Here is a 27,013-nt window from a genome sequence, read left to right as displayed (position 1 = left end):
ATTTATGTCTCACTTTTTTGTTGGCAATTAATTGTATGCTTATACATTTATGGAGCATTTATTTATTTCTGTATTTATTTTTAAATATGGCAGAGTTGGTCCTTCATAGATCTAAAGGTATTTTATATCCTGACATGTAAAACTTTTTGCATCCAGTAGGTGGCAGGAAAGCAGCTACCGGATGTTAGTAGCGGAGGAAGAAGAAGAAGAAGAAGTGGCGGTTGAAAAAAAGTTGTACGTCACCGTGAATAAACCGACGAGGGGAAGAAGAAGAAGAGGTGTCGAGGATTGCATGTGGATGGTCGTTTGGTGCATGGCGCGTGTTTTGAAGCTGCTTATGGAGAAATGTCTTGGGCCGTGAGTAGTGAGGAAACAGGAAGCGATTCTTGTGGGATGGAAGAGGGAAATAGTGACAATGAAGGTTGGAAGATAGCAACATCAAAAAATGAGAAAAAGCGGAAAAAACAGAGATCAGTTCAAGGGGAATCTAGTTCAGAACAATCCAGTGATGATCATTCCATACATTCCACAGCACAACAAAATGAATTCAAAGTCATATTCAAAGTCGTTAATCAGGCAGACTCTTTTACAAACTGGAATCCGGTTCACTTAACAAAAACCATCAATAAACTTGTCGGAGAAGTCAAAGGTGCCAGAATTCTGTACAGTGGAGACCTGCTAATTAACTGCAGAGACAGCGCCCAGCAAGGCAAAGCAATACGTATCAACAAAATTGACGGGATAAGAGTTCAGTGCAGCTTAATGGAGAACAAAAAGATCAGCAGGGGAGTCATTGGAGGAGTTCCTCTAAAAATTTCTGAAAAAGAGATTCTGGAAAACATAAGCGGTGCAAAAGTAAAAGAAGTAAAACGGTTAAAAACAACAAGAAACGGAGAAAGATCTGACAGTTAATCTGTGCTAATTAAATTCGAAGTAGAGCAATTACCAAGCAAAGTATTCATCGGTTACATAAGCTATAATGTCAAAATCTACAATCCTCCACCATTGAGATGTTTCAAATGCCAAAAATTCGGTCACATTGCAGCAGTTTGTAAAGGGAAACAGAGGTGTGGAAGGTGTGCAGGAGAACATGAGTACGGAAAATGTGGAAAAGAAGCTAAAATAAAATGCTGTAATTGTGGTGGAGAACATACTGCTGCCTATCGCGGCTGTGAAGCAAGCAAAAGGTCTGAGGAAATTAAAAAAATGAAATTTGAGCTCGGAATAACCTACGCTGAAGCTGCAAAAAGGATCCCATCTCAGTCAGAAAAACCCAAACCTACAGTTCAACACACAGCAAATTCCAAACCTCTAGAGAAATCTCTAAAAATTGATGAAGACTCACTTATTGTTAAAAAGACAAATTTTGTTCTTTTCATGGTAGAAGTAATTAATTGTACTGCACAGACAACAAAAAAAACGGAAAAAATCAAAATAATAGTGAAGGCTGCAGAAAAATATCTGGACATTAAAGATTTGAACTGGGAGATGGTTGGAAGTATGATGGGAGGACCGATGGGACCATCAGAAACTGGCAGAGTTAAGATGACCTAGAGTAAATTAAAATTATACGGGCAAATGTGATTTAGTATTATGTTGGTACGACGGAGTATTAGGGCCACACATGAAGAGAAAAAATATTTTTGCCATGACGAGATTAAACTCGACATGTCGACTTTAAACTCGCCCTGTCGACTTTAAACTCGCCATTTCGAGAATAAAGTTGAAATGACTGACATGTTCTCAAATTCAGAACTGCGAGCCTGGGTAAGCATAGGGAAAGACGTTACGTTATTATTGGTAGGCCACCGCTTCCTGTGATGATTATACAGTTGCAGCACGTCAAAGACTACCTTCACTCATAAAAAGCAGACTGCAGCTGTGGAGCGCGGTTGCTCTTTTCTCCAAACTTTGGAATGTCGAGATTGAAGTCGCCACGATATATCAACTTTATTCTCGAAATGGCGAGTTTAAAGTCGACAGGGCGAGTTTAAAGTCGACACGTAGAGATTAAACTCAACATGACATTTCAACTTTATTCTCGAAATGTTGAGTTTAATGTCGACATGTCGACTTTAAAGTTGACATGTCGAGTTTAATCTCGTCATGGCAAAAATATTTTTTCTCTTCATGTGTGGCCCTAATACTCCGTCGTATGTTGGTTTAAGTTACACAGGTTTTTTTTTTTTTTTTTTTTTTTTTTTTTGGGGGGGGGGGTGAATCGTTTCCTGTTTTCTTGCTTTACTCCATATCAGTTGGTGGCGGTAATGCACAATTCACAAGTCTGCCAACCGCCATAAAATCCCATAAGAAGAAGAAGAAGAAGTGGCGGTTCGTCTGATTTCGCGCTGCAGTTCACCAGCAGGTATATTTAAGCGTTGTTTTAGTGATTTATATGTCTTTGTTTGTGTGCAGACTGAGGGTTTCATTTGTTTCATGTTTTCTCCAACAGCTGCTGGTTGTTATTTCTGCTAATTAATATCATCCGTAACTCATTTATATCTTACTGTCAGTTTTTCTAAACTGCCAAAAAGGAGTATTTTATAAATCTGACATCATCTGAGAGCAGACGAATATTCGGAACCTAATAACCGGTTCTAAGAGAAAGGAATTAGATTTAGTTAATTTAGATTTTACCGCCTTCATCGCTGCTTTTTACTCATAGTGGGCCGCGCGTTGCTGCCCTCTAGAGTCTACAGAGTGTACTGCAGATGAGAAGGGATTCTGAACTGATTCTGTTTATTTTGGTAGAAATGACGAAAAGATTTAAACATCTCAGCTGCTGATAAGTTGCCATGAAAACTTTTAGACTATAAAATTACTCATAAAACCAAGTAATCTACTTAGGATGAACATTTTCTCCTAACTTGGGCGTTATTGATATTAGCAGTGATTTTCTGCTGCACAGTTTTCCAGTGTTTGTTTGGTATCAGGCTCCCCAGGTGGGCACATTGCTGAAAAGTTAGTTGCAGGATTCAATCAGCTTCAATAGAAAATTTCTCACCAGCTTCATATTATAAAGAGTTGACTGTATTTTTTTCCCCACTATTGAATTATGATGATGGTGAAGACTACCCTGGAAAAACAATCTAGAAATGAGTAAAAATGTCTTAAATTAAATGTATTTATCCTTAATTTGAGTAAGTAAATGCGATTGTTTACCATGGAATGAGTATTTTTACTGTTAAAATAAGATAATTAGATAAAATGCACCTGAAATAAGACAATGCAATACAATTGTGTTTTCTTATTTTAAGTGTAAATTGTCTTTTTCCATTAGCAAAATCTCTCTTTTGCTGACTAAATTCAAAACCAAATACACTTGTTTTAAGAAAAAAAAGATTTTTTTTTCCAGTGTATGTGAACCGTTCTGTGAAATAGGATTGATTTGTGTTGTACACTATAGGTCATTATATTAGGTACATATTGCCTTGAACCCATTTTTCCATCGAAATTAATTCTGCAAACATGAGGATTTCTATTCAGCGTATGGTGAAGCTTTACTAAGGCATAAATCTGTGTTTATTCAGTTCCCCTGCATTCAGGCATCATGAGTGACCATGAAGACGACAGAATGAGCATCATTCACAGCCATGACTCTATGGGGGATGAAGATTTCCCTCCTCTTCCTCCTCCTCACTCCCCTGGAGGAGGAGGAGGAGGAGCTCAGAGCCTGGAAGATCCTTTTGGAGACGGTCAGGAATATTCCTTCATCTGAAGTCACTTCATGTCTGAAAATATCAGATGAGATAAACGTTTGGTTGTTGTCTGATGCAGCAGAGGAAGGCGAGGTGTCCAAGCTGGCTGACGTTCCTGCTGCTAAAAGGAAGGTGGTGAAGAGGCCGCAGCCGAAGCTGGACTCCCAGAGGTATCTGTACAGGACGCTGGGGTCGGTCTCCTCTCCCACTGCCTGATTCATCCAGTCGCTCATGTTTGATGCTATTTCCTCTCAGGTTGATTTCAGATAGAGGGCTGCCGGCTCTACGCACTTTGTTTGACAACGTCCGCTTCAAAGGCAAAGGACACGAGGTGAGAAACCAGGTTTTATTTACCGTCATTGTTCAGTAAAACCAAATAAATGTTTGTTCCCCTGGAGGGTGAGGAGCAGTGCATTTTTATTCAGATTCCCAGATGCTCAAACTGAAAGGCTGCAATTTCCCCTTCATCACATCTGTTTAAAGACGATAAAGAGGCAAATGGACAGGGTTTCTGCGGGTCATTAAAAATCATTTAATTATTATTCTTCCAATTAAGGCCTTAATTGGGATTGAAATTTATTAAATGTGATTATCGTTGCATTTAAGATGCTTTATTTGAAAAAAAAATATGTTTATAAAAACTATTTTTGTCAGATATATCGCAATATATTTGTGGGGAACTGCTTCCAGTTGATTGTAAAGCTGTTTGCTTGGCAAAGAAGCTCAAGGTGGAGAAAAAGCTAGAGAAGGGAAAAAATAATTTCTAAGAGCATTAAAAAGCATTAAATTAGAGTTACTCATTCCTATAGCAGCCCTGATGGATCATCAATGTTTGACCCCTGATTCAGGCCGAGGACCTGCGGCTGCTGATGCACAAAATGGAGAACTGGGCCCATAGGCTGTATCCCAAACTGCAGTTTGAAGACTTTATCGACAGGGTGGAGAAGCTGGGCAGCAAGAAGGAAGTTCAGGTGAGATGAAGCAGCAGAGTTCTTCTGAGCAGAATGTCAGCCGAACCGTCTCTAATGCTCTTCCTCTAAATCACAGACCTGCCTGAAACGGATCCGACTGGACATGCCCCTGACCAATGAGGACTTCATGGAATCAGGGGGTAAGAGAGACGCGAGGCAGCGGGCGCCTTAAGGGGAAAAGCTGATCAGGGCAGAGAGCCTGAAACTCCAGCTCTGGTTAAACTGCTGCAGAATTTGAGGCAGACATATATCCTCCAGATTAAAAACAAGCTGTTTAAGCCTGTTTTGGCTTTTATTGCTGATATTATCAGGTCTGAAACAGTTGGATTAATCAATTATTAAATAATTGTCAACTAATTTAGTAATTATTAATTGGAGTACAGAGACTCTAAGCCAGGGGTAACCAATTAAAAATCAGCAATTAAAGAAAATTGTCAACCAGTAAAGGTCTGGAGACATTTTTAATTATAATCTGTTACTTTATACAGAATTTAACACTGAAATAAAATTTGGTTTTTATACATCCATGTTATACATTGAATTTTTAAATAAAAAGAAATATAGAAAAAAAACTGAAAATTTCTCCATTTTAAAATATAAAAGTGTTTTTTGAAGAAGGAGAACAACAGTTGTTCAGTTTGGTATATAGACAATTTTCTGATTCACATATTTTATCAAACACCTGAACTGACCATTTATTTCCTTTCTTTTTTCTGTCTTAATGTTGGCAGTGGGCTTTAGGCTGCCCTGCGAGGCTTTAAACCTGGGTTTAACCAGAGACTAAGCCATTCTCAAGCACATATCAAGGAGCTCATTTTGAGCCTGGATCCAGATTTTTTTTTTAATTCTGTTCATGGTGGAGAATCCTGCTTCACAGCAGCAGGTTTAGCCAAACATCCTCTAAATGTGCAGGGTCATCTTTGAGCACGGCATTTCACTTTTCTTTCACCAGTTCACCGCAGTTCTTCCAGCAGTCCACACTTTCTCTGCTCTCTTTTTCTCATGGTCTTCTCCTTCTTTCCCATCGCCCGGCTTGCCACAGGTTTGCCTGCTGTGTCTAAAAGTAGCAGCAGCCCAGACTGACAGCTCATTGGATAATTAGTATCACATGTAGCCTGGTGCCGGACGCTCCGGAGGGCTTTACCGTATTAACAGGAGAAGTGGCGCAAGTGAAATTAGACACTGTCGTCAGACAACATGCAGTAATTTAGAAATTTTTCAAATCAGGTTGGATCTGGATTAGCCAGCATGTGGGTCCGGATCCGGACTGCGGTCCCCTAATCCGTGACCTCTGGTCTAAAACTTTCAGCTGACAGAGAAGCTCACTTAGAAACCCCCATCCATGAAGCTGTTGCTGAACTGGAGAGCTCCTTCAGTGACAGACTGCTGCACCTTAAATGCACCAGGAAGCGTCATCACAGATCCTTCCTCCCTGCAGCTGGAAGACTTTATAACCTTCACTGTTCCCTCCAACCTCAATCAGTTGATCCATTCATGCTGATTTTGCACAGTTTCTATCTTAGTCAGTTAAATAACATGCTGCTGTCATTTTACACATTTATGATGTTGCTGCTATTTCAATTATCCATATCCATTACTGTAAAAATGTCCACAGCTGTATATTGGTTATTTATTCCCAGGTGCACCGTTTTATATTGTAAAAACACTTTGCAGTATTTCCTTCTCTTTTATAAACTTTTTAAGGTCCACATTCTTTATTGTGGGACGAAAAAAGGGATTTTCTATTAGAGCAATAATTATGCAAATATTGTAAAAAATATACATAACTATTTTACAATTAAGATAAAAACTTTTTCTTCATTTCGCTATCCAGATCTCAAGTGGAAAATTTTAGTTTAATTCTGTAAAAAAAAAATCTTTAAGGAACCTTTTCATATAATTCGTTAAAATAATAATCATATTAAAATAATCTTTAGTTGCAGCCCAGGAAATTATACCAAAGCCTGATCTAGATCCTACAGTTGTTTTTTGATGTATAATTTATGATAATCATCAGTTTTTTTATCCTTTCAATTGCCTATAGGCTTAAATTAAAGCTTTCAGAACTTGACGGGTGTTCATTTGTCCTTAAGTTCCTGTTGACTCGTTAGTCTGTTCTGCCTTTTCCAGGAAAAATGATAAAAGCATCTTTTTAAAGGTTGGAAAAAGACGTTCAGACAACAGATGTTTCATTAGAAGAAGGAAGCAAAGGCAGGAGATGAGATGTTAATCTGCTGCCTGTTTGATTCTGCAGGAATGGAGGAACCACCGACAGACGGGCCAGGGTTCCAGGATCCAGACCCGTTCTACAGCCAGACCCCCTTCAACAATCCTCCAGAACCGATCCACTCCACTCCGGCCCCCGTCGCTCTGACTCCGCCCTCCCTGACCGAGGAGCAGCGCCTGCGGATGGAGCTGAACAGGCAGCGAGCGCTGGAGCGAAGGCTCGCCCGGCAGCAGCAGCAGCTACCAGGTTTTACAAACAACAAAACGCTGTTTCTGTCTGTTAAACTGCGGATCGCTCTAAAGCAAATAAATTTTAGAGCCCATTTCATACAACAATTTTGGATTAAATAAGCCAGGAAGACAGAAGGGACATTTAAAATGCTAAATAAGAGACGGCATCAAACCAGGAAGTATTCATCAGAAAGGAAGCTGTTCGGTGTGCCGCCGTAGTTTTATAAAACTCGTCAGACTGGTGGCTAAACGCTCCAACCGTTACTGCCCGGCTGAAGCATATGGACGTCTGAGGGTCTCCTCTGGTCTTCAGGCATTACTTTATTTTAGAAATTAACTAAGTTCTTGAAAATCTGGGAAAAGAAACTGGAATCGTTTGTTTACTGCTGTCAAAATGTCCGCCTGCCTTTCTTACTTCCTCCGTTTGAAATATAGCTTGAAATGAAAGAATTTCCTGTTGAATGCATTCGTCAGGACCTGATTGGATTTTTTTTAGAACCTTGGAGCTTTAAGGTTCTGTCTTTTATTCTAATACTTTAAAATCAGGAATGAAATCGTTTTTTTACTGTGGAAATGTTTCAAATACAGTTTGAATTTGTTCTGATCCTTCAGATTCCCAGGCTGCTACAGCGCCCTCACCAGGAAGTGATCCTGGCTCGGTTCCTGCAGCGCATGTCCACAATGGTTTTGCTGAGGACGAGAAGAAGATGGAGGACCTGGACCACCCTGTTCTTCCTCCTACAGACACAGAACCTTCTGAAGGTTCTGCAGAATCATCCCAGGGTGAGAAGGAGAGCAGCAGCCATCCTGAAGCGCCTCTCCTCAGTGGTTCTACTGAGGAGGAGCAGCGTCAGACGCCTCCGTCCGAGGCTCCGGCAGAACCCCAGCCTCCGTCCGAGGCTCCGGCAGAACCTCAGCCTCCGTCCGAGGCTCCGGCAGAACCCCAGCCTCCGTCCGAGGCTCCGGCAGAACCTCAGCCTCCGTCCGAGGCTGCGGCAGAACCTCAGCCTCCGTCCGAGGCTGCGGCAGAACCTCAGCCTCCGTCCGAGGCTCCGGCAGAACCTCAGCCTCCAACCGAGGCTCCAGCAGAACCCCAGCCTCCGTCCGAGGCTCCAGCAGAACCCCGGCCTCCCTCCGAGGCTCCAGCAGAACCCCGGCCTCCCTCCGAGTTTCCGGCAGAACCCCGGCCTCCGTCCGAGACTCCAGCTCAGGTTCCCACTGTGTCTGATCAGGGTGGGATAGGGACCAGAGGTTCTGCTGAACAGAATGAAAAGATGCAAGATACGGACCTGGATCCAGCACTCGGACGCTAATTCACACTGAACCGGACCTTCCTGCTGAAATCCCAGCAGAACCTCCTGCAGTTTGAGGAGGGCGAGAAAGACGTTATGGACCTCCAGGAATAAACCCAGAGGAGAGCGACCCATTTCCTGGGCTGCCTTTAAATGATCAGAACCATGCAGGTCCAAACCCCCTGCATCTACCTTCCTGTTCCCTGAGCTGGAAGCTGAAACGCTTCTGATGTTTGAAATGAGCAGAGTTCTGGTTTCAGTGCATTCATTTAGAACCAAACAGGTTGAAACTTTCTAAGCAGAACCGTAAATCTGTTCCAGAAATAACCTGCCGGGCCGGCGCTGTGTTTATTCATTTTAATATGAAACATAATAAACAGTTAGTTTTAATGGAACCGGGTCAGCATCAGTGTTTGTTCCTGTTTCTGAAGGTTCTGGATTTTTCAGCTGGTCTTATTTCAACATTTTGACCCCAATAAATAAGCTAAAAACGGTTCTGAGATCCGGTGTCAGTTGGTTTTTCTGCGGCGAAACCGATTCTTCATCAGAGAACAGAACTGTTCTGCAGCAGCTGGGCTCCTCTAAGCTGTGCTGGCACAGAACCGGGAGGCTGTGTCCGGGTCCATCAGAGCCAGCTCCCGGATCTCCTCCAGGACGGAGTACAGGTTAGGAGCTCTGCTCTGCTGGAACTCCCGCTCCCACTTGGAGAGTTTGGGTCGCTGCGCTGCCTTCTCCTGCGCCTCCTCGGCGAGCCGCACCACCTCCTGGACCAGCTGGCTGCGTCCCTGCGAATCGGGCCGCTGCGGCGCCGAACTGCGATGCGGCTTGTTGCTGATGACCTCCAGTTTCAGGGTGTCGGCGTGGCAGTTGGAGGGTAGGACAGAGATCCGGACCTGAGGACGGGACAAAAAGATCCCTGAGTTCTGGGTGGTCCAACACTTCAGATGGAGCAGAATTAAGCCCACTTTGGAGCGGTACCGACCCGGATCAGATCGGAAGGTTTTCAGAGCTTCCAGGCTCATCTTTAAAACTCGATCAGTGCAGAAATATCCCAAAATTATACTTTCATTTTTATATTCAAATTGGGTCAAAGTCTCAGAATCTGGAAAAGTGAATAATTTAAATATAAGAAACCTACAAGAAATAAAGTACAAATAAGAGTAAAAATTGGATAAATTATTTTTTAAATATAATCTTCATACATAGAGTTAGGCTGCTGACGATATATGGGACAAATTTCTAAATTTGTTTTTACTGCTTGTGAAATAGGATCATCACTGATGCAGCTTAAAGGGAAACCATCCATATTATTCTGGATCGGATCCATGATATATTGCTGACTTAGACGACTTTTATTGAAATTTAATTTTGTATAGCTTTCAGAACATTTTCATTTCCTTAAAATACAGCAGTGCTGAAATGTGTTGGCGTTGGGAATCGGCTGTTATTCGTTTTTCTTTTTTTTTTTTTACATATGTTTTTGAGCCCTTTATAAATAATGCACTAAAAGGCATTTGTCTAAGTACCTATAAATCAAAAATATCAGTGTATTGTGGTATTTGTGTGTTCTCAACTAGGAAAAAATTTAATACAGGGTTCCCGCGGGTCCTTGAAAAGTCTTAAAAGGCATTGAATTCTTCAAAATAAAATTAAGGCCTTAATTGGTATTAAAATGTCTTAAATCAGTCTTTCATAGGTCTTAATTTTTAAAACATCATAAATAGGATTATTTTTATTTTGATTTATTTTGTAATCTAAATAAAACATTAAAATTTACCTTTTTTTTTTTTTTTTTATTAAAAGAAAAAATTACAGCTCGCCATTATTGGTTCCGTCCCGATAGCGGAACCAATAAAAGCGTTGTTGCGGCCGGGACATTTGGGAGATGCACCATTTACTTTTTGTCTGGAAAATATGAGCAAGTGTAAATGTAACGAAAATTGTCTCCAGCCAAGAGTTTTCTCCATGGCTAAAACCAGGGAACATACATGAGGCTCAGTGGATTTTGCGCAAGAAGCGATTCAAGCTCAGAACGATGGAAATTAAGGCAGTGAAGTCGCACATGCGAAGCACGAAACACAAAGCGTCAAAATGGAGTTACTGAGAAACAGCCGGTATTTCTCAGTTTAGTTCCACCCTTGTCTCTGCAACGCCTCCACTTATCACCAAATCAAACATACTAAGAAAACCATACAAAGAAAAATAGCTGCAAAAAAGACTTAGCACTGGTTATGTTGGGGCTTTAAAACTGATTTGTTTTGTTCCCTGCTAAAACAAAGTTTGTGAATTCAGTTAAATAATTGTTAAAATATATCTGTCATTTGTGTGTTTTTAGCTTTCTTCCTGTATGGGAAGCTTTTCAAAATCTAAACATTAGTGCAGTGGTTAAAATAAACCTTTGGGTTAAGTTGTCGCAAGCAGGTTTTTCTTGTGTTTCTTGTGAATTTGGTCTTAAATTTTTATTTCAAGTGGCATTAAAAAGTCTTGAATTTAACTTGCCTTATGCTGTAGGAACCCTTTAATAAATATGTGTTTAGCTGATTTTTGGAAAATACAAAACCCTATTAAAAATGTTGGGGTCCAGTAACTGTAGGTCCATCAGCCACAACCTGAGTGAGCATGGCGGAAGGCGGCTTCACTTTTTTTGGGTAATCAGCAAACCATAGGAGCCCCCTGGTGCCTTCAGCAGGGAACTGCAGGCACAGCTCGGGTTCTACTTTCAAATATTGCATCTTTCCAATAATTGGTCCTTAATTTACAGCTGGAACATTGGAAATGTTCTATTCTAGACTTTGGACCCGATCTGTGTCCAAACGGGCCGAACCAGTCTGGGAAAGGACTTTATCTTCTATCCGACTGTTTAACGGTGTGACTAACGACTGGGCTTGGATGGTTTCCACTCACCGTGATGTGATCAAACAGCCTGAAGGTGGTGCTGCCGCAGCCACACGTGGTGACGATGTGGTCTGGGTGACGCTGCACAGTGCCGCTTTGCCACTCGCAGGTACCGTCTGGGCCTGCTGTCACCACCTGGCCTGTTTTGGTCTTCAAGTAGACCGGGCCCTTCACGCCGTACCTGCAAACAGCGCAGCCGCTCAGAACCAGTTCCTGGCCTGACAGAACCTGAAGGCTGAACAGAGAGGATCTCTCATGCTGGTTGCTTACTCTGGAACTAAGACCAGGACACCATTGTCTCTGATGGTGTATATGATGCTGTCAGCCACGCAGCGCGGGTCGGTCTGAGGATCCCGTTCTTTGAAGAAGAGGTACTGAAACAATGCGACGGACTGGGTCTGGGCTTGCTTGGCCGCCTGTGGGCGCCACACAGAACATTTAGAGAAGGCAGAACAGTGGAGCCGTGGATCCAGTCGCAAGTTCTCACCCGGTTTCTTGTGTTGATGTGCTCAGACAGCTCCTCAAGGTCTTTGTTCCCCTCCAGCCTCGTGGCAGGCTCCGCCTCCTGCTCCACCTGAAGGGCGGCGGTCAGGAGGCGGTGGACCACTATGTCGGCATACCGGCGGATCGGGGAGGTGAAGTGCGTATAGCGGTCAAGAGCCAGACCTGCGGTGCAGAAAGGAACCGGTCAGGAGGAGCGGAACACGAGGGGAACCCTTACTGGAACTGGTTTACCGTAATGGTAGAACTGGTGATCTGGCTGGCTGCCGGTGGAGAAGTACAGTGCCTGGGACATGGCCTGGGTGGCCATCATTCTTAGGAGCCTGTTCACCAGCGGGTCCTCTGGGTCAACGGCTTGGTCCAGAGAGTCGGCTAAGGCTTTGTTGGTACTGCAGGAGAAAAACCAGAGTTATAATAAGCAGAGTCCAGCCTTAGGCCGGTTCTGGGTTCAGATGTGAAGGTAGAGTGGGGCAGAACCCACCTGGTGTCCATGCAGAACCCCCTGGCCTTGGCCGTTTCCACCAGTAGATCGAAAAACTCCTGTCGTGGCGGAGGGTGGCGCCTCAGCAGCGCCCGGCAGGGAAAAGCTTCCTGGATCTTACGCGCCACCCAGTGGTTGGCATAGATCATGCACTCTGCCACGGTCTCATGGACCTCCAGGGGCTGCTTGGGAACCAGTGCCGTGATGTTCTTCTCTGCATCCAGCTGGGCCCGGACCTGTGGGGGAGGGGGGGACATTCAGTGGGAAGCAACATCTGGAACGCTGTGGGAAAAACGGGAAACATTCCTCTGTGATCAAAGACATAAAAAAAAATCAAATCTTGTTTCTGTACTAAATGCACATTTAAAAAATCAAAAGAGATTTTGAAAATGTAGCAGAAGCTTTTAGACAACATCTAACGTCTGCAGGTCTTGACCAAATCGACCCTGGTGGGCAGCGTTCCAGATGTTGCTCTAGAGCAGGCATCCCCAAACTCAGTCCTCAAGGCCCCCTGTCCTGCAGGTTTTAGAGGTTTCCTTGCTCCAGCACGGCTGATTTTAATTGAAAGCTGATTAACAGGCTTTTGGTCTACTGTAATCGTTATAATCAGCTGTGCTAAAGCAGGGAAACCTGTAAAACCTGCAGGAAAGGGGGCCTTGAGGACCGAGTTTGGGGATGCCTGCTCTAGAGTAAACCGGCCCCGGCGGGCAGCATTCCAGATGTTGCTCTAGAGTGAACCGGCGGGCGGCGGTCCAGATGTTGCTCTAGAGCAGTGGTCTCCAACCCTGGTCCTCAAGATCTACTGTCCGACAGATTTTAGATGCATCCCTGCTTCAACACAGCTGAATAAAATGATTGATTACCTTTTCAAGCCATTCATTTGATTCAGCTGTGTTGAAGCAGGGATGCATCTAAAATCTGTAGGACAGTAGATCTTGAGGACCAGGGTTGGAGACCACTGCTCTAGAGTGAACCGACCCTGGCGGGCAGTGTTCCAGATGTTGCTCTAGAGTGAACCGGCCCCAGCGGGCAGCGTTGCAGATGTTGCTCTAGAGTGAACCGGCCCCAGCGGGCAGCGTTGCAGATGTTGCTCTAGAGTGAACCGGCCCCGACAGGCGGCGGTCCAGATGTTGCTCTAGAGCAGTGGTTCTCAAACTTTTTCTGTCATTCCCCACTTTGGACAAGGGGGAATTTTCAAGCCCCGCCTGTCCCCATCGCCCCAACACAATGCTAATGAAATATGAAACAATCTTAAAATGTTCCAATTTTATTGAAGTAACAAGTAGTATCTAAATACAAACTATCTACATCAAATAACAGCAAGCTCAAAAATAAAGAAAATAAAAATGCAGCTGTGTCAAAATTTGTATCAAGCTCAAAGATAGAAAAAATTAATGTGCCACTCTGCAATCTGTTAATAAAAGAAAATAAGTGAAATCCATCTGGCAATACAGGTCTATTTATCCCTGCATTAGTGGCTTCAATGAGCCTGTTTTGCATTGCACAGTTTCTCAAAACGGGGTTGCAGGCTTGATACTGCCACTCTCAAGTCATGCTTTGTTTTCAGTGAAGCAGCAGCTGAAAAGCCCATCTCACAGAGATATGATGTGGCAAAGGGAAGAAGAATGCACACAGCACACATAGTGGGGGAGAACGGGGTTGGGAGGGAGGAGGCGCCCCACGGCAGCAGGACAAGAAAAGGAACGATACGTGCTTTCCCGTAACCCCCAGATTCCACATACTCCGTCAGCGCTCCGCTCCGCTCCGCCCCGCTGACGTACGTCGTGCGGAGCGCTTGTCTTTCATGGAAATCAATGAGAGCTGTTCCACATCCACCGCTACTCCTCCGCACGTCTCCGTCCACGTACGTCTTCTCCGTCCGTCACCGACAAATTACGGAGCCGAGCTATTTTTTGCTCCGCTCCGGTCCGGCCAGGTCAAGATCCGCAATTGCAATCGCACCAAACAGGAAAAAGAACCTCGACAAATTCCGGTTCGTCAAATTAAAATATAGCAGCAACAGATTGGTGACTAGAAATTATAGCACAATTCTTATAAATATCTAAAAAATAAAAAAAATAAAAAAAATAACACCGTTTATTTAAATGATTGGATCCAAACTATTGGTTATTCACCAACCAGGAAGCAGATTTCTCATCTCCATTAAAATATTTATTTTATACCGAGGGACTTAAAGTTTAATCAAATCCATTCAAAAGAAACTTCTTATTACATGAATCAAAAGAGATGCTGAGTTGTAGAGAACAAGTTCATAAAAAAAAAAGCAGTTTTGAATTATCCTTATCTCTGTTACAAAAATCTACAAAAAAAAATATATATATATATATATATATTTGGGCAGAAACTGAACATATGCTGGATGATGGTGGGATTTTTTTAATATGTCATACTAAATTAAGCGCTCACAGGGTTCATACAGGAATGAGTGACTCTAATTTAATGCTATTTTAATGCTATTTGAAATGATTTTAATGCCATCAACAAGAACCATGTACACAAGTTATTAGTGTACATGAAATATGGAGCTGTAAGCACAGTTCCATGACTCCTGTATGTATGTAAAAACACACACACACACATATATATACGTATATATATTCTCTAGCTTTTTCTCCGCCTCGAGCTTCCTTTCCGAACATACGGCTTTATAAACAGTTCCACGCAAATTAATAGCGATATAATATATCTGACAAAATTGTTTTTAGAAGCATTTTTATTAAAGAATCATAAATGCAACGATAAACATATTTAATTAATTTTAGTGCCAATTAAGGGCTTGATTAAAAAAAGAATTATGAATTGTAATTATTTTTAATGATCCGCGGAAACCCTGGTTCATCTGGCGCATGCCCTCTACGATCTCCAAGGAACTCAGAGCGGAGCGGAGGGGACAGCGGCGGCTGTAGGCTTTGCTTTGTGCAGGCGGTCTGGAGCGCAGCGGGGCGGAGCGCTGACGGAGTATGTTCTCCAAAAGTCGCTAGATTTGTCGCTAGTCGCTTTTTTGAAAAAGAGTCGCTGGAGGGGTCTGAAATATGGCGTCAAAGTCGCTGAGTTGGCAACACTGGGGCGCGAAAGTTTATTCCGTTACAAATAATATGCCGACGTCACGTCAATCATCATTTTGGTACTTCAGTTCCAGGGGAAATTTTTCTCATATCTAATGTTCTTTTAATTAGACTGCATGTAGGCTAGTAATGATTACTTTGTGGGTTTGATTAGTCTAAAAAGCGGCAACATACAGCTATAAGGACAGTTTTCTCTCACACGTTATAGTCACACACACACACCGGAACTTGGCGCGCCCCACCTGTCACGTCTCAATTCCCCACCAGTGGGTCGCGCCACACACTTTGAGAACCGCGGCTCTAGAGTGAACCGACCCTGGCGGGCAGCGTTGCTCTAGAGGGAACCGACCCTGGCGGGCAGCGTTCCAGATGTTGCACTAGAGTGAACTGGCCCCTGCGGGCGGCGGTCCAGATGTTGCCCTGTCTGTATCCCGAGACGCTTAGAAATAAAACATGTCTGACCTCCTTTTACTGACAGAGGAAAAATGAATAGAAACTAAACCCAGATGAAAATAAAACCTAAACCAATCAGAGCTTAGCGTTCCTGCTTCCTGTTTGCTTCCACCAATAAGCAGCTCGAAGCTGAGCACCACAGCCGCCCTCCTACCTCCAACCCCTCCAGCTCCAGGGCTCCTCCTTGGTCCCTCTGAGCCCGTAGATGTCTGGCCACCAGCGTCAGCTTCTCAAGCGCCGCAGTGAGCTCCGTCAGCTTGGCGGCCCGCTCCTTGGGGTCCAGCTGGGCCAGCTCCGGAACAGGGACCTCCTCCCCGTTCAGCAGCGCCTGAGCCAGCTCGTAGTGGAGCTGGTAGGAGGAGCGGATCAGGGTTCGACCAAACCACACCTTGATGACAGCCAGGCTCTGGGCGTCCAGCTCCCACAGGACGCTCATGGCGTACCTGGACAGCAGAGGTTCAGCGTTGGACTGCTGGTGGAACCAGAAAAGGCAGAGAACTGAACCACAGAACCCACTGACCTGTCGACCCCGCCCAGCAGCGAGCAGAGGTCGGCGCTGAGCACAGCAGGCAGCATGTCGTAGCGGCGGTCTGCCAGGTAATAGGTGGTGGCTCTGAGAGGGAAACATCAGGGAGTTAGGTCTGTTCCCTCCATCCTCTCTCCCGTGTTTAAGAACCTAAACCTGCATTAAACGGAACCAGAACCTACTGGGTTCCGCTGTCTTCATGAAGATGGTTGTTCTCTAATTCTGATCTGACGCTGCCACTCACCTGGATCGGGCCTCCAGGTCCGTGAGCGAGCCCTCGCGGACGAAGTGAGTGACGTCAGCGATGTGGACCCCCAGTTCCAGGAGTCCGTTGCCGAGGCTCCTCACCGACATCGCATCGTCCACATCCTCGCAGCCGCGTGGGTCGATGCTGAACACCAGATGGGTGTCCCTGAGGTCCCGGCGCTCCGCTGCCTCGGCGGGATCCACGGTCCAGGGCTGCGCCGGCATCTCCCTTAGCTGCAAGAACAAGGGTCTGATTACTCATAGCCAAGCTTTCAAATGGAGCTAAAACCCGTCTGGTTCCCAGAGCTCTGAGGTACTGGTTCTGGTACTGCCGGTTCCTCACCTGTGCTTCAGAAAATGGAGGAACGTGGATGCTGTTCTCCAGCAGGATGGTCTGGACCTCTGTCTCCATATCTCCAACCCGACCCAGAACCCGCACGCTGTGTCCGTTGGGATAGAGGGAGTTGCTGGGCCACGAGTCGATCCGCACCAGCACCCTGTGGTCCTGCAGGAGGAGTGGACCAGACTGGGTCACATTTACAGAAGCGTCAAACTGGTTCTGATTATATTCAGTGACGTTTACGGGTTTTAATGGAATCTGATCCAAAGCAGCCAAAAACCAGAACCAGTGCTGATGTTAACGTTGGTTTAATTGGAAGCGATTCATCCTTCATTTCTAGTTCTATATTTCTAAGGAGCCCGGAATGACCTTTGACCTCTGACTGAGGCAGGACAGAATCAGGACTAAAACCAGGAAACTGGGCCTGACACCAGGACCTAACAACAAGAACCAGAAGCTAGCCTGCCATTCTGGTAGGAAACGTTCCGTTCTGTTGAACCTGGTAGAACTCAGACCTGCAGAGCGTCCGCCTGCTGGGTGCTGATCCTGATCTTGGGGATCCGTTGGTCCCAGGGTACAGCCAGGATGCGCTGGGAGCCCCTGCTCTGGTTCTGGTTCCCGTCCCTGGGGGGAAAGGTCACCACGTAGTCCCTCCAGTTTCTCTGCAGGATTCCAACGATGTGACCTGCCGGGTCCAAACGCCGTTAGAGATCAGCGACCCAAAGGGCGGTGAAACAGAACGCCTCCCCACCTGTGGGCAAAGGGTTGGACTCGCCGTCCTCCCCGCTATTCTCGTCCAGCGGCCCCTCAGCCAGAGCTGTCCCTCTGCCTCTCCATTTGCTCTTCGGCAACAGCTCCACCGCCACCAGGTCGCCGTGCACGGCTCGGTTCCGCCTCTTAAAACCGAACACCAACACACCGTTGATCAGATCTGAGGCAGAGAAATAACGAGAGGAGAGATGATGCTGGAGGTTCTGCTGTGGAGGTAAAGGTTCTACCGACAGAGAGAAGCTTCTGGACCTGGGCTCTTGTTGGAGAACTCCTCGTTAGTGACGAAAGCCTCGCTCTGAGCCCGATATTTGTTCACATTCAGGGTACCCTGTGGGAACATGGAAACCAGATTGATCAGGTGTAAAACGTTCCTGCTGCAGACAAACGTCTCTAGTGGGTCTTTACCTGAAGGTACCGTCCCGATTTGATCCCAGCCTCCACAATCTCGGCAGGCAGATGTTCCGAGAACTCCCTCTGGGAATCCTCGCTCTCCTTCTCCTGCAGCACCAGGGAGATGTACCTGTAGACCTCATGGGCCTCCTGCAGGTCTGGCCAGAAGTTCTGCAAATAGTCCTGAAGAACAAACCAGAGATTTTTTAGGAGTGCAAGCCTTCTGGTTGCTACGACGACCAAACATCTTCTGTGCCCATAACTGGACTGACCATTAGCATGTGAGGCAGGAAAGACGATTGGTTTATTTCAATTGTAGCTAGCGAGTATTGCAAATGAGGATAAGCAGCAATGGACTTGGTCTACAAATGTAGTAAAAGAGGAAAGGTGGTCCAGAGAGAGAGAGAGAGACAAAAAAAGTAAAGCGCTGGAGGAGGGTCCCCAGAAAGCAAAACAGACCCCAGCCTTATTTTATTTTGCTACCCAAGAAAGGTCAGTCGGTCAGGTAACCAGGCCAGGGTGGCCCGGGCTGCGCCTACCTGGACGCTGATGACAAACACTCCGGAGTTGAGGCTGCCAAACCGAGCCCCGGCGTCTCGGTCCTCCGTGATCATCACCACTTTCATGGCTCCAGCCAGGTGGTTGTAGAACCAGACGGCGGCGGCGTAAACGCACCTACGGAACACACACGATCCTTCATAAGAACCTCCTTATCGCGTCTCATTTCGCTTTTAACTCCGACTGTGATTCTCTTAAACGAGGAGAACTGAGCTGTAGGTTCCGGATCTCCTGGGAGGACTCACCTGGTCTGCCACGTCTCCTGGCTCTCGCCTTTCTCTCTGGGGCAGTGGGAGTATGTCTGGAACTCGTTGGCAAACAGGATGCAGTCATGGCGCGGGTCTTTCAGCAGGTTCCTCAGATGGTTGTAGAACCTGCAGGGACCAGGGGTGTCAAAAGTTCACACATTTGTTACTTAAGTAGAAGTATAGATACTGCAGTTTAAAAACACTCTGGTAAAACTTGAAGTATCAACTTGACCTCTTTCCTCAAGTAAAAGTGAAAAAGTATGAGCTCCAAAAACTACTTAAAGTATCAAAGTAAAAAGTACTCGTACTCGTCGTCTCCCGCTTTATCCGGAACCGGGTCGCGGGGGCAGCAGACTAAGCAGAGACTCCCAGACTTCCCTCTCCGCAGACACCTCCTCCAGCTCTGTTGGGGGGAGCCCTAGGCGCTCCCAGGCCAGCCGAGAGACATAGTCTCTCCAGCGTGTACTGGGTCGTCCCCTGGGCCTCCTCCCGGTTGGACGTGCCTGGAACACCTCCCGAGGGAGGCGTCCATGGGGCATCCGAAGAAGATGTCCGAGCCACCTCAACTGACTCCTCTCGATGTGGAGGAGAACCGGCTCTACACTGAGCCTCTCCCGAATGACTGAGCTCCTCACCCTATCTCTAAGGGAGAGCCCAGCCACACTGCGGAGAAAGCTCATTTCAGCCACTTGTATCCGGGATCTCGTTCTTTCGGTCATGATCCAGATTTCATGACTATAGGTGAGGGTAGGAACATAGACCGACTGGTAAATTGAGAGCTTTGCCTTTTCACTCAGCTCTCTCTTCACCACGACAGACCGGTGCAGCGTCCGCATTATTGCAGCAGCCGCACCGATCCGTCTATCGATCTCCCGCTCCATTCTTCCCTCACTCGTGAACAGGACCCCAAGATACTTGAACTCCTCCACACGAGGCAAGGACTCTCCTCCAACCTGAAGGGGACAAGCCACCTTTTTCCGGTCGAGAACCATGGCCTCGGATTTGGAGGAGCTGATTCTCATCCCGGCCGCTTCACACTCGGCTGCGAACCGCCCCAGCGCACGCTGTAGGTCTTGGCAGGAGGGAGCCAGAGCAGGGACGAGATCCGCTGTTCCCCAAACCAGACCCCCTCCGGTCCTTGGCTGCGCCTAGAATTCCTGTCCATAAAAGTTATGAACAGGACCGGTGACAGAGGGCAGCCCTGGCGGAGTCCAACATGCACTGGGAACAGGTCCGACTTAATGCTGGCAATGCGAACCAGACTCCTGCTCCGCTTGTACAGAGAACGGATGGCCCCTAATAAAGGGCCCCCGACTCCATACTCCTGGAGCACCCCCCACAGGGCAGCACGAGGGACACGGTCGAATGCTTTCTCCAAGTCCACAAAACACAAGTGGACTGGTTGGGCAAACTCCCATGAACCCTCAAGCACCCTGCAGAGGGTGAAGAGCTGGTCCACCGTTCCACGGCCAGGATGAAAACCACACTGCTCCTCCTGCAGCCGAGGTTCGACAATCAGCCGGACTCTCCTGTCCAGCACCCTGGCATAGGCCTTTCCGGGGAGGCTGAGAAGTGTGATTCCCCGATAGTTGGAACACACCCTCCGGTCCCCCTTCTTGTGGAGGGGAACCATCACCCCAGTCTGCCAATCCAGGGGGACTGTCCCCGACCTCCACGCGATGTTGAAGAGACGTGTCAACCATGACAGCCCAACAACATCCAGAGCTCTGAGATACTCAGGACGGATCTCGTCCACCCCCGAAGCCTTGCCACCGTGGAGTTTTTTGACTACCTCGGTGACTTCAGCCTGGGTGATGAACGAACCCAGCCCCAAGCACCTCGTCTCTTCTTCCCCCAAGTAAAAAGTAACCTTTAATAAAAACAGCCAGATGCCACTATATGAATTGAAAACTAAATTTTATGACTATTTTGAAAAATTCTTTGAGAAAGGGCCAAGGATGAGGGAGGTCTTGTTGGTCTCCATGTCCCGATACGCTCTCGCCTGTGTCCGAACTTTCGGACATTTCAACATCTTTCAACATCTTCTGAATCCGACATTCTAGCACGGCATAGACAATGCGCTTTTGCAGTTTGAATAACACCTGCTTGCTTCTGATGATTTCCTTTAGCTAACCAATGAGTGTTTGCGTTATATGACTCATCCAATTACACCATTTTTTACTAAATGTGGATAGAGTCAATGATCTGCATTGGATGGAGCACATGACGGGAAATAAATATTTAGAAACATTAAACCAAAGCCAAGAGTAAAAATGTAAAGAAGGGAAAGTACAGTGGATGTCAGAAGTAGGAAGAAAAATAAGTTATGGAGTAAAGCATAGATAGCTAAAAAGTGTACTTAAGTACAGTAATGAAGTATTTGTACTTTGTTACTTGACACCTCTGGCAGGGACCAATCAGAGTGGTCAGAACCGGGGGATGTTCTTCTAGCTGAGCTGTAGGTCTCCTACCTGCGTCCTTTGCTGCGCAGCGCCTCGCAGGCCGTCTGGGTGAACACCACCCCCTGCAGCTCGGTGATCTCCAGAACTTCCAGGTATTTCAGCACCACCCCAGCGTCCGGAACCACGTAGTGGGTCAGATCTCCAGCCAGAACTTTACCATCTGGGTTCAAGAAGAATTTTATCATTTTAAACAATTGATTTAACTGTTAAAGGTTTAAATCTGCTTTACTTTAAAAGCAGAACCAGCTCCAGCCTGGATGGATGGACCCACAAGCATAACTTTCTGTAGTCCTAGTGGGGACATGTCCTCACCAATAATCTCAGTTTTTTTCCCCTTTCCGCTCATTTATTTTAGCCAAAGGTAACAGAGGTTGGATGCAGCTGTCTGTGTTCAGGGTGTTTTGAATCAGTGTTTTTTGTTTTTTTTTTCCTCTTGCGCTGCTCCTGTGTCCTGCATCTCGGTGTAACACCATCGGTTTTTGATTTGAGGCAAAATATTATCCACTATTCGCTGCTCACATATTAACTACATGAGGGAGGAGAGAAAAACAGCACTCAGTGAATATTAACCAGCAGCTACTCTGATTTTTAAGTGAAAGTTAGGAGACAGGTCGGTTAAATAAATGAGAGATTCCACCAAAAAATCTGTTCGTTAGACATACAGAGCTTTTTCAGCAAAAATGGCAACAGATTGTAAGTTTACACAAGTTAGTATAATAATGAAAGAAGCTTGAGAAAAAAGAGTTTGTTCTTCTTTACCAGTTAAAAAAATCTTGGCTTCTCAGAGACCATGACTCCCAGTTACAGCTTAAAATTAACATGTTTTCTTATTGAACAGACAGAATCAATCTGCAGAGCTTCTACATATCTTGATATTTAGTTTCTGGCATCATTATATTAGTAAAGAGGTTCATAAATCTTTTTCAACAGCACAGAGAAAAGTAGGGAGAGCTGCAGGTTTAAAGGGGAAACAGATTTACTGGGATGTGCAACATGTAATAAAATATATCCCAAAGTTTAGAACATGCAAACCCTCCACGGTTCGGGCTGTTTAGAATCTAAACAGTCTGTCAAGCGGGAACCAGTCTATAAACTGGTAACCAGTCTGTAAAGTGGTAACCAGTCTATTAACTAGTAACCAGTCTGTCAAGTGGTCACCAGTCTGTAAACTGGTCGCAAGTCTGTAAAGTGGTAACTACTCTATAAACTGTTCACCAGTCTGTCAAGTGGTAGCCAGTCTGTAAACTGGTAAACAGTCTATCAAGTGGTAACCAGCCTGTAATCTAGTAACCAGTCTGTAAACTGGTAAACAGTCTATCAAGTGGTAACCAGCCTGTAAACTAGTAACCAGTCTGTAAACTGGTAAACAGTCTATCAAGTGGTAACCAGTCTGTAATCTAGTAACCAGTCTGTAAACTGGTAAACAATCTATCAAGTGGTAACCAGTCTATAAACTGGTAACCAGTCTGTCAAGTGGTAAGCAGTCCGTAAACTGGCCACCAGTCTGTCAAGTGGTAACCAGCCTGTAAACTGGTCACCAGGCTGTAAAGTGGTAACCAGTCTGTAAAGTGGTAAAAAGCCTGTAATCTAGTAACCAGACTGTAAACTGGTAACCAGTCTGACAAGTGGTAACCAGTCTTTAAACTGGTAACCAGTCTGTCAAGTGGTAAGCAGTCCGTAAACTGGCCACCAGTCTGTCAAGTGGTAACCAGCCTGTAAACTGGTCACCAGGCTGTAAAGTGGTAACCAGTCTGTAAAGTGGTAAAAAGCCTGTAATCTAGTAACCAGACTGTAAACTGGTAACCAGTCTGACAAGTGGTAACCAGTCTTTAAACTGATAACCAGTCTATCAAGTGGTAACCAGACTGACAAGTGGTAACCAGTCTTTAAACTGGTCACAGGTCTGTACACTGGTAAGCAGTCTGTAAACTGGTCACAGGTCTGTAAAGTGGTAACCAGTCCGTAAAGTGGTAAGCAGTCTGTAAAGTGGTAAGCAGTCTGTAAACCTGTCACCAGTCTGTAAAGCAGTCTGTAAAGTGGCAACCAGCCTGTAAACTGGTCACAGGTCTGTAAAGTGGTAAGCAGCCAGTAAAGTGGTAAGCAGTCTGTAAAGTGGTCGCCAGTCTGTAATCTGGTCACCAGTCAGTAAAGTGGTAACCAGTCTATAAACTGGTAAGCAGTCTGTAAACTGGTCACCAGTCTGTAAACTGGTCACCAGTCAGTAAAGTGGTCACCAGTCTGTAAACTGGTCACCAGTCTGTAAACTGGTCACCAGTCAGTAAAGTGGTAACCAGTCTATAAACTGGTAAGCAGTCTGTAAAGTGGTCACCAGTCTGTAAACTGGTCACCAGTCAGTAAAGTGGTAAGCAGCCAGTAAAGTGGTAAGCAGTCTGTAAAGTCGTAACCAGTCTGAGTGGTAAACAGTCTGTAAACTGGTCACCAGTCTGTAAACTGGACACCAGTCAGTAAAGTGTTCGCCAGTCTGTAAAGTGGTAACCAGTCTGTAAACCTGTCACCAGTCTATAAACTGGTAAGCAGTCTGTAAAGTGGTCACCAGTCTGTAAACTGGTCACCAGTCAGTAAAGTGGTAACCAGTCTATAAACTGGTAAGCAGTCTGTAAACTGGTCACCAGTCTGTAAACTGGTCACCAGTCTGTTAAGTGGTAAGCAGTCTGTAAACTGGTCACCAGTCTGTTAAGTGGTAAACAGTCTGTAAACTGGTCACCAGTCAGTAAAGTGGTCGCCAGTCTGTAAACTGGTCACCAGTCAGTAAAGTGGTAACCAGTCTATAAACTGGTAAGCAGTCTGTAAAGTGGTCACCAGTCTGTAAACTGGTCACCAGTCAGTAAAGTGGTAACCAGTCTATAAATTGGTAAGCAGTCTATAAACTGGTAAGCAGTCTGTAAACTGGTCACCAGTCTGTAAACTGGTCCCCAGTCTGTTAAGTGGTAAGCAGTCTGTAAGCAGTCTCTGATGTTGCTGCCTCACCGTTGTCACAGCCCGCCTGGCACAGAGAGCTGAAGCAGGGGACCCGCTCCCTCAGGTAGAACTCCCGAACCACCCGAACCTTCCGGCCGCGGCTGCTCTTCAGGTGCAGAACTTTCTCGGTCTTTATCATTCTGGACCCTCAGCTGCCCAGTCCGCGTCTCTCCAACATAAACAGCTCAGAGACGGAGGGAAAGCGTACGTACTACGTCATGACGTTCCAGCTTTTCCGTTTCGTTCAAATACCGTCGGAAATACTGAGTGACGTTTGTTTTGTAGATCTCCCACATGGACTGATGCAAATCTGTGATTTCTGTTTGTTTGTTTTTTTAAGTTTACATATGCTATTAGCAATTAAAATGTTTATAAAAATAAAGTTCTGTTTTGAGTTCACATTAATAAAAAAAAAAAAACAAACGTCGGAAATACGGGGTTTTAACTCTTTATAGGGCACTCAGTGAAACACTTTCAAAATCTAAATTTAAAGGGACACTATGCAACATTTTTCAGTTAATTAATGTGTTCCATAACGTTATGGATGACTAAATGAGTCATTTCAGGTTGAACAAAGGTATTCTCGGCCGCCCTGGTGGTCTGTGGGGGAAATACTGCACTTGCAATTGCAGGAGCACCGACCCGCACCCACAGGCTCAGAAGTCTCTAAATCGAGATACAGACACACAACTCTCCACACACATTTGCAAATATTAAAGCTACCATTTTGGCCCCATATTAGTCATTCGCTGCTAAGCTCAAAACAACCGCGCCTGGCTTGACGGAGAAACCAGGAGAACAGCTGTGCATATTTACGACAGTGCACTTTTACTTTCGCCCTCTGGAAAATCAACACCGGTTGCATAGTGTACCTTTAAGTGGAATCCAGGACAATGTAATAACTAGAAACGCCAACTTCCAAGAATATATTAAGAAAAATAGCTAAAGTGCTTCTATAAGAAATTAATGAAAAACACTCTGAGAGTGAAAGAAACACTTTTTTAGTTTATCTTACATTTTTTAGTTTATAAACCTAAATATAATTGTTAACTAGGCTTAATAACTTTTTTAACTTTATTTTCTAACTTTTCAATTATCTTTTGGCCTTTTTTTTCTTGACTTTTTAACTTTTTTTTTTTGCAACTTAATTTGCAGTAGGCAATATATCATTCAAGGGCTCATCTAATTGGTCAAATGCCAAAATAAGATGTACAGCCATGTAGCAGAATCTTTGCTGAATGGATATAGATCTTGTGCTTCTAGACCTCACTGGGTGGGGTGGGGTCTCCATTAATAAGGGGTATGCAGAGATCAAAAACGGTATTTTGCCCTATAAACGGTTAAGGACATAGATAAATACCACCAGGCTTGCTAAAAAAAAGCTGTTTGCTTGAAAAATAATTAAGAAAATTCTTTTCTTTTTTTTTTTTTCTTACTTTCTGACACTTTTTGTTAAATCTTTAAATTTATGGATCACATAAAATAAGGCACAGTCCTGGATCTTTGCCACAATGAAATGAACATTGATCTCCTCTGAACACCGAAGTGTTCCAGAGAAAGTCCACCTGACTGACGGCTGGAGATTGATCCCAAACACACATGCCAGGATTCAAGGTTTGTAATGGCCTAGTCAAAGGCTGTGTTCAAATTTATGGGCTGCGTTTTCCAAGGACACGGTCAACCTGGACTGGATCCTTAGAAGTTCTTAAAAATAAGGAGACTGGAAGAGTTTTGTTAGTGAATTCAAACAGGTCTAGCTGTAGTCAACAGCTCTGTCGCTGTTGATATACAAAGCAGGAAAATAATGAATATAGAACTTTTTTTTTAAACTGTTTCTTTTTTATTTTCATTCTTTTTTTTTATTATTGAACAAAGACTATATTCATGATAATAGAGAGTGGAATAAAGGTTCCAACCACCTGGAGCAGGAACAAATAAAATCAAATGTAATGATAGAAACCTTAGTCAGTTAAATAACCTGCTGCTGTCATTTTGCACATCTCTGATGTTGCTGCTATTTTCAAATATCCAATACTGTAAAGCTGTCCATAGCTACATATTGGTTATTTATTCTCCAGTTGCACAGTTATATACTGTTAAAACACTTTACAGTATTTTATTGTTTATATTTTAACTCTTCCCTATTATGTTATTCTTATAAGTTTTTCTAAGGTCCACATTTGTGTGACCATTTTCATTCATCTTTTTGCTGCTGTAAATTTGCCCATTGTGGGACAATAAAAAGATTTTCTATTCTATTCTTTAACATGGGTAGAAAGATATAAGTAAATCTAAACGGTGTATGTATAAAAAATATATCTGCCAAATCTCTTATATTGAACAACCAAAAATACTTAGTTAAGCAAATTGTGCAAAATCCTATCAGATTTCTACTCCCCACACTGCAGATATAGTAGGCCGCATAAACAGGATTCTTGGAATCCGACCAGACCTCGGTGTCACGCTATGACGTAATCGGCCTTCGAATCTGGCCTTCGGAGGACACATCCCATATATTCGAACAGAGCCCACGTCTTATAGTTTGTTGAATGAGCAGTTAAACATAAAGTCAATAAATTCAATCCATCAAATAATTCTACAAGTTAATGAAGGAAGTTCTACAAGATGTCGAATAAGGTTACTGTTACCTTGTTGAACA

At 44.7% G+C, this 27,013-nt stretch overlaps 2 protein-coding genes across 2 annotated transcripts; one reads left to right on the top strand and one right to left on the bottom strand.

Annotated features, from left to right (window-relative positions):
• The first annotated feature begins 2,308 nt into the window (after positions 1-2,308).
• On the top strand, positions 2,309-8,439 carry tipin (timeless interacting protein). Its single transcript, XM_038306860.1, has 8 exons — positions 2,309-2,366; positions 3,540-3,695; positions 3,778-3,868; positions 3,954-4,029; positions 4,547-4,669; positions 4,746-4,809; positions 6,924-7,142; positions 7,739-8,439. The coding sequence occupies exons 2-8, from the start codon at positions 3,551-3,553 to the stop codon at positions 8,437-8,439; spliced, it is 1,419 nt and encodes a 472-aa protein (XP_038162788.1). The 5' UTR covers positions 2,309-2,366; positions 3,540-3,550.
• Positions 8,440-8,760: 321 nt separating this feature from the next.
• dis3l (DIS3 like exosome 3'-5' exoribonuclease) lies at positions 8,761-24,575 on the bottom strand. Its single transcript, XM_038306867.1, has 18 exons — positions 24,364-24,575; positions 21,385-21,535; positions 18,911-19,039; positions 18,647-18,782; positions 18,123-18,290; positions 17,967-18,045; positions 17,698-17,877; positions 17,462-17,631; positions 16,950-17,111; positions 16,605-16,840; positions 16,355-16,447; positions 15,989-16,277; positions 12,296-12,531; positions 12,049-12,203; positions 11,801-11,979; positions 11,584-11,729; positions 11,323-11,494; positions 8,761-9,311 (listed from the first exon to the last, which is right to left on the bottom strand). Exons 1-18 carry the CDS (start codon positions 24,491-24,493, stop codon positions 9,000-9,002), a joined length of 3,123 nt encoding a protein of 1,040 aa, XP_038162795.1. The 5' UTR covers positions 24,494-24,575; the 3' UTR covers positions 8,761-8,999.
• Between the last annotated feature and the right edge of the window lie 2,438 nt (positions 24,576-27,013).

This window comes from Cyprinodon tularosa, unplaced genomic scaffold (assembly GCF_016077235.1).
Source record: "Cyprinodon tularosa strain WSP-4 unplaced genomic scaffold, ASM1607723v1 ctg595, whole genome shotgun sequence".
Lineage (NCBI taxonomy): Eukaryota > Metazoa > Chordata > Actinopteri > Cyprinodontiformes > Cyprinodontidae > Cyprinodon > Cyprinodon tularosa.
The sequence above is the reverse complement of the archived record's forward strand: the minus strand, read 5'-3'. Positions and strand labels throughout refer to the sequence as shown.

Bases quoted from the DNA above. Each gene is read 5' to 3' on its own strand.
- tipin (XM_038306860.1), top strand. From the start codon at position 3,551: ATGAGTGACCATGAAGACGACAGAATGAGCATCATTCACAGCCATGAC. The intron at 3,696-3,777 runs GTCAGGAATATT...TGTCTGATGCAG, and splicing joins GGAAGATCCTTTTGGAGACG to CAGAGGAAGGCGAGGTGTCC. The intron at 4,030-4,546 runs GTGAGAAACCAG...CCCCTGATTCAG, and splicing joins TCAAAGGCAAAGGACACGAG to GCCGAGGACCTGCGGCTGCT.
- dis3l (XM_038306867.1), bottom strand. From the start codon at position 24,493: ATGATAAAGACCGAGAAAGTTCTGCACCTGAAGAGCAGCCGCGGCCGG. The intron at 18,783-18,910 runs GTGAGTCCTCCC...TGTGTTCCGTAG, and splicing joins CAGGAGACGTGGCAGACCAG to GTGCGTTTACGCCGCCGCCG. The intron at 18,291-18,646 runs GTAGGCGCAGCC...TTTGTTCTTCAG, and splicing joins TGTTTGTCATCAGCGTCCAG to GACTATTTGCAGAACTTCTG.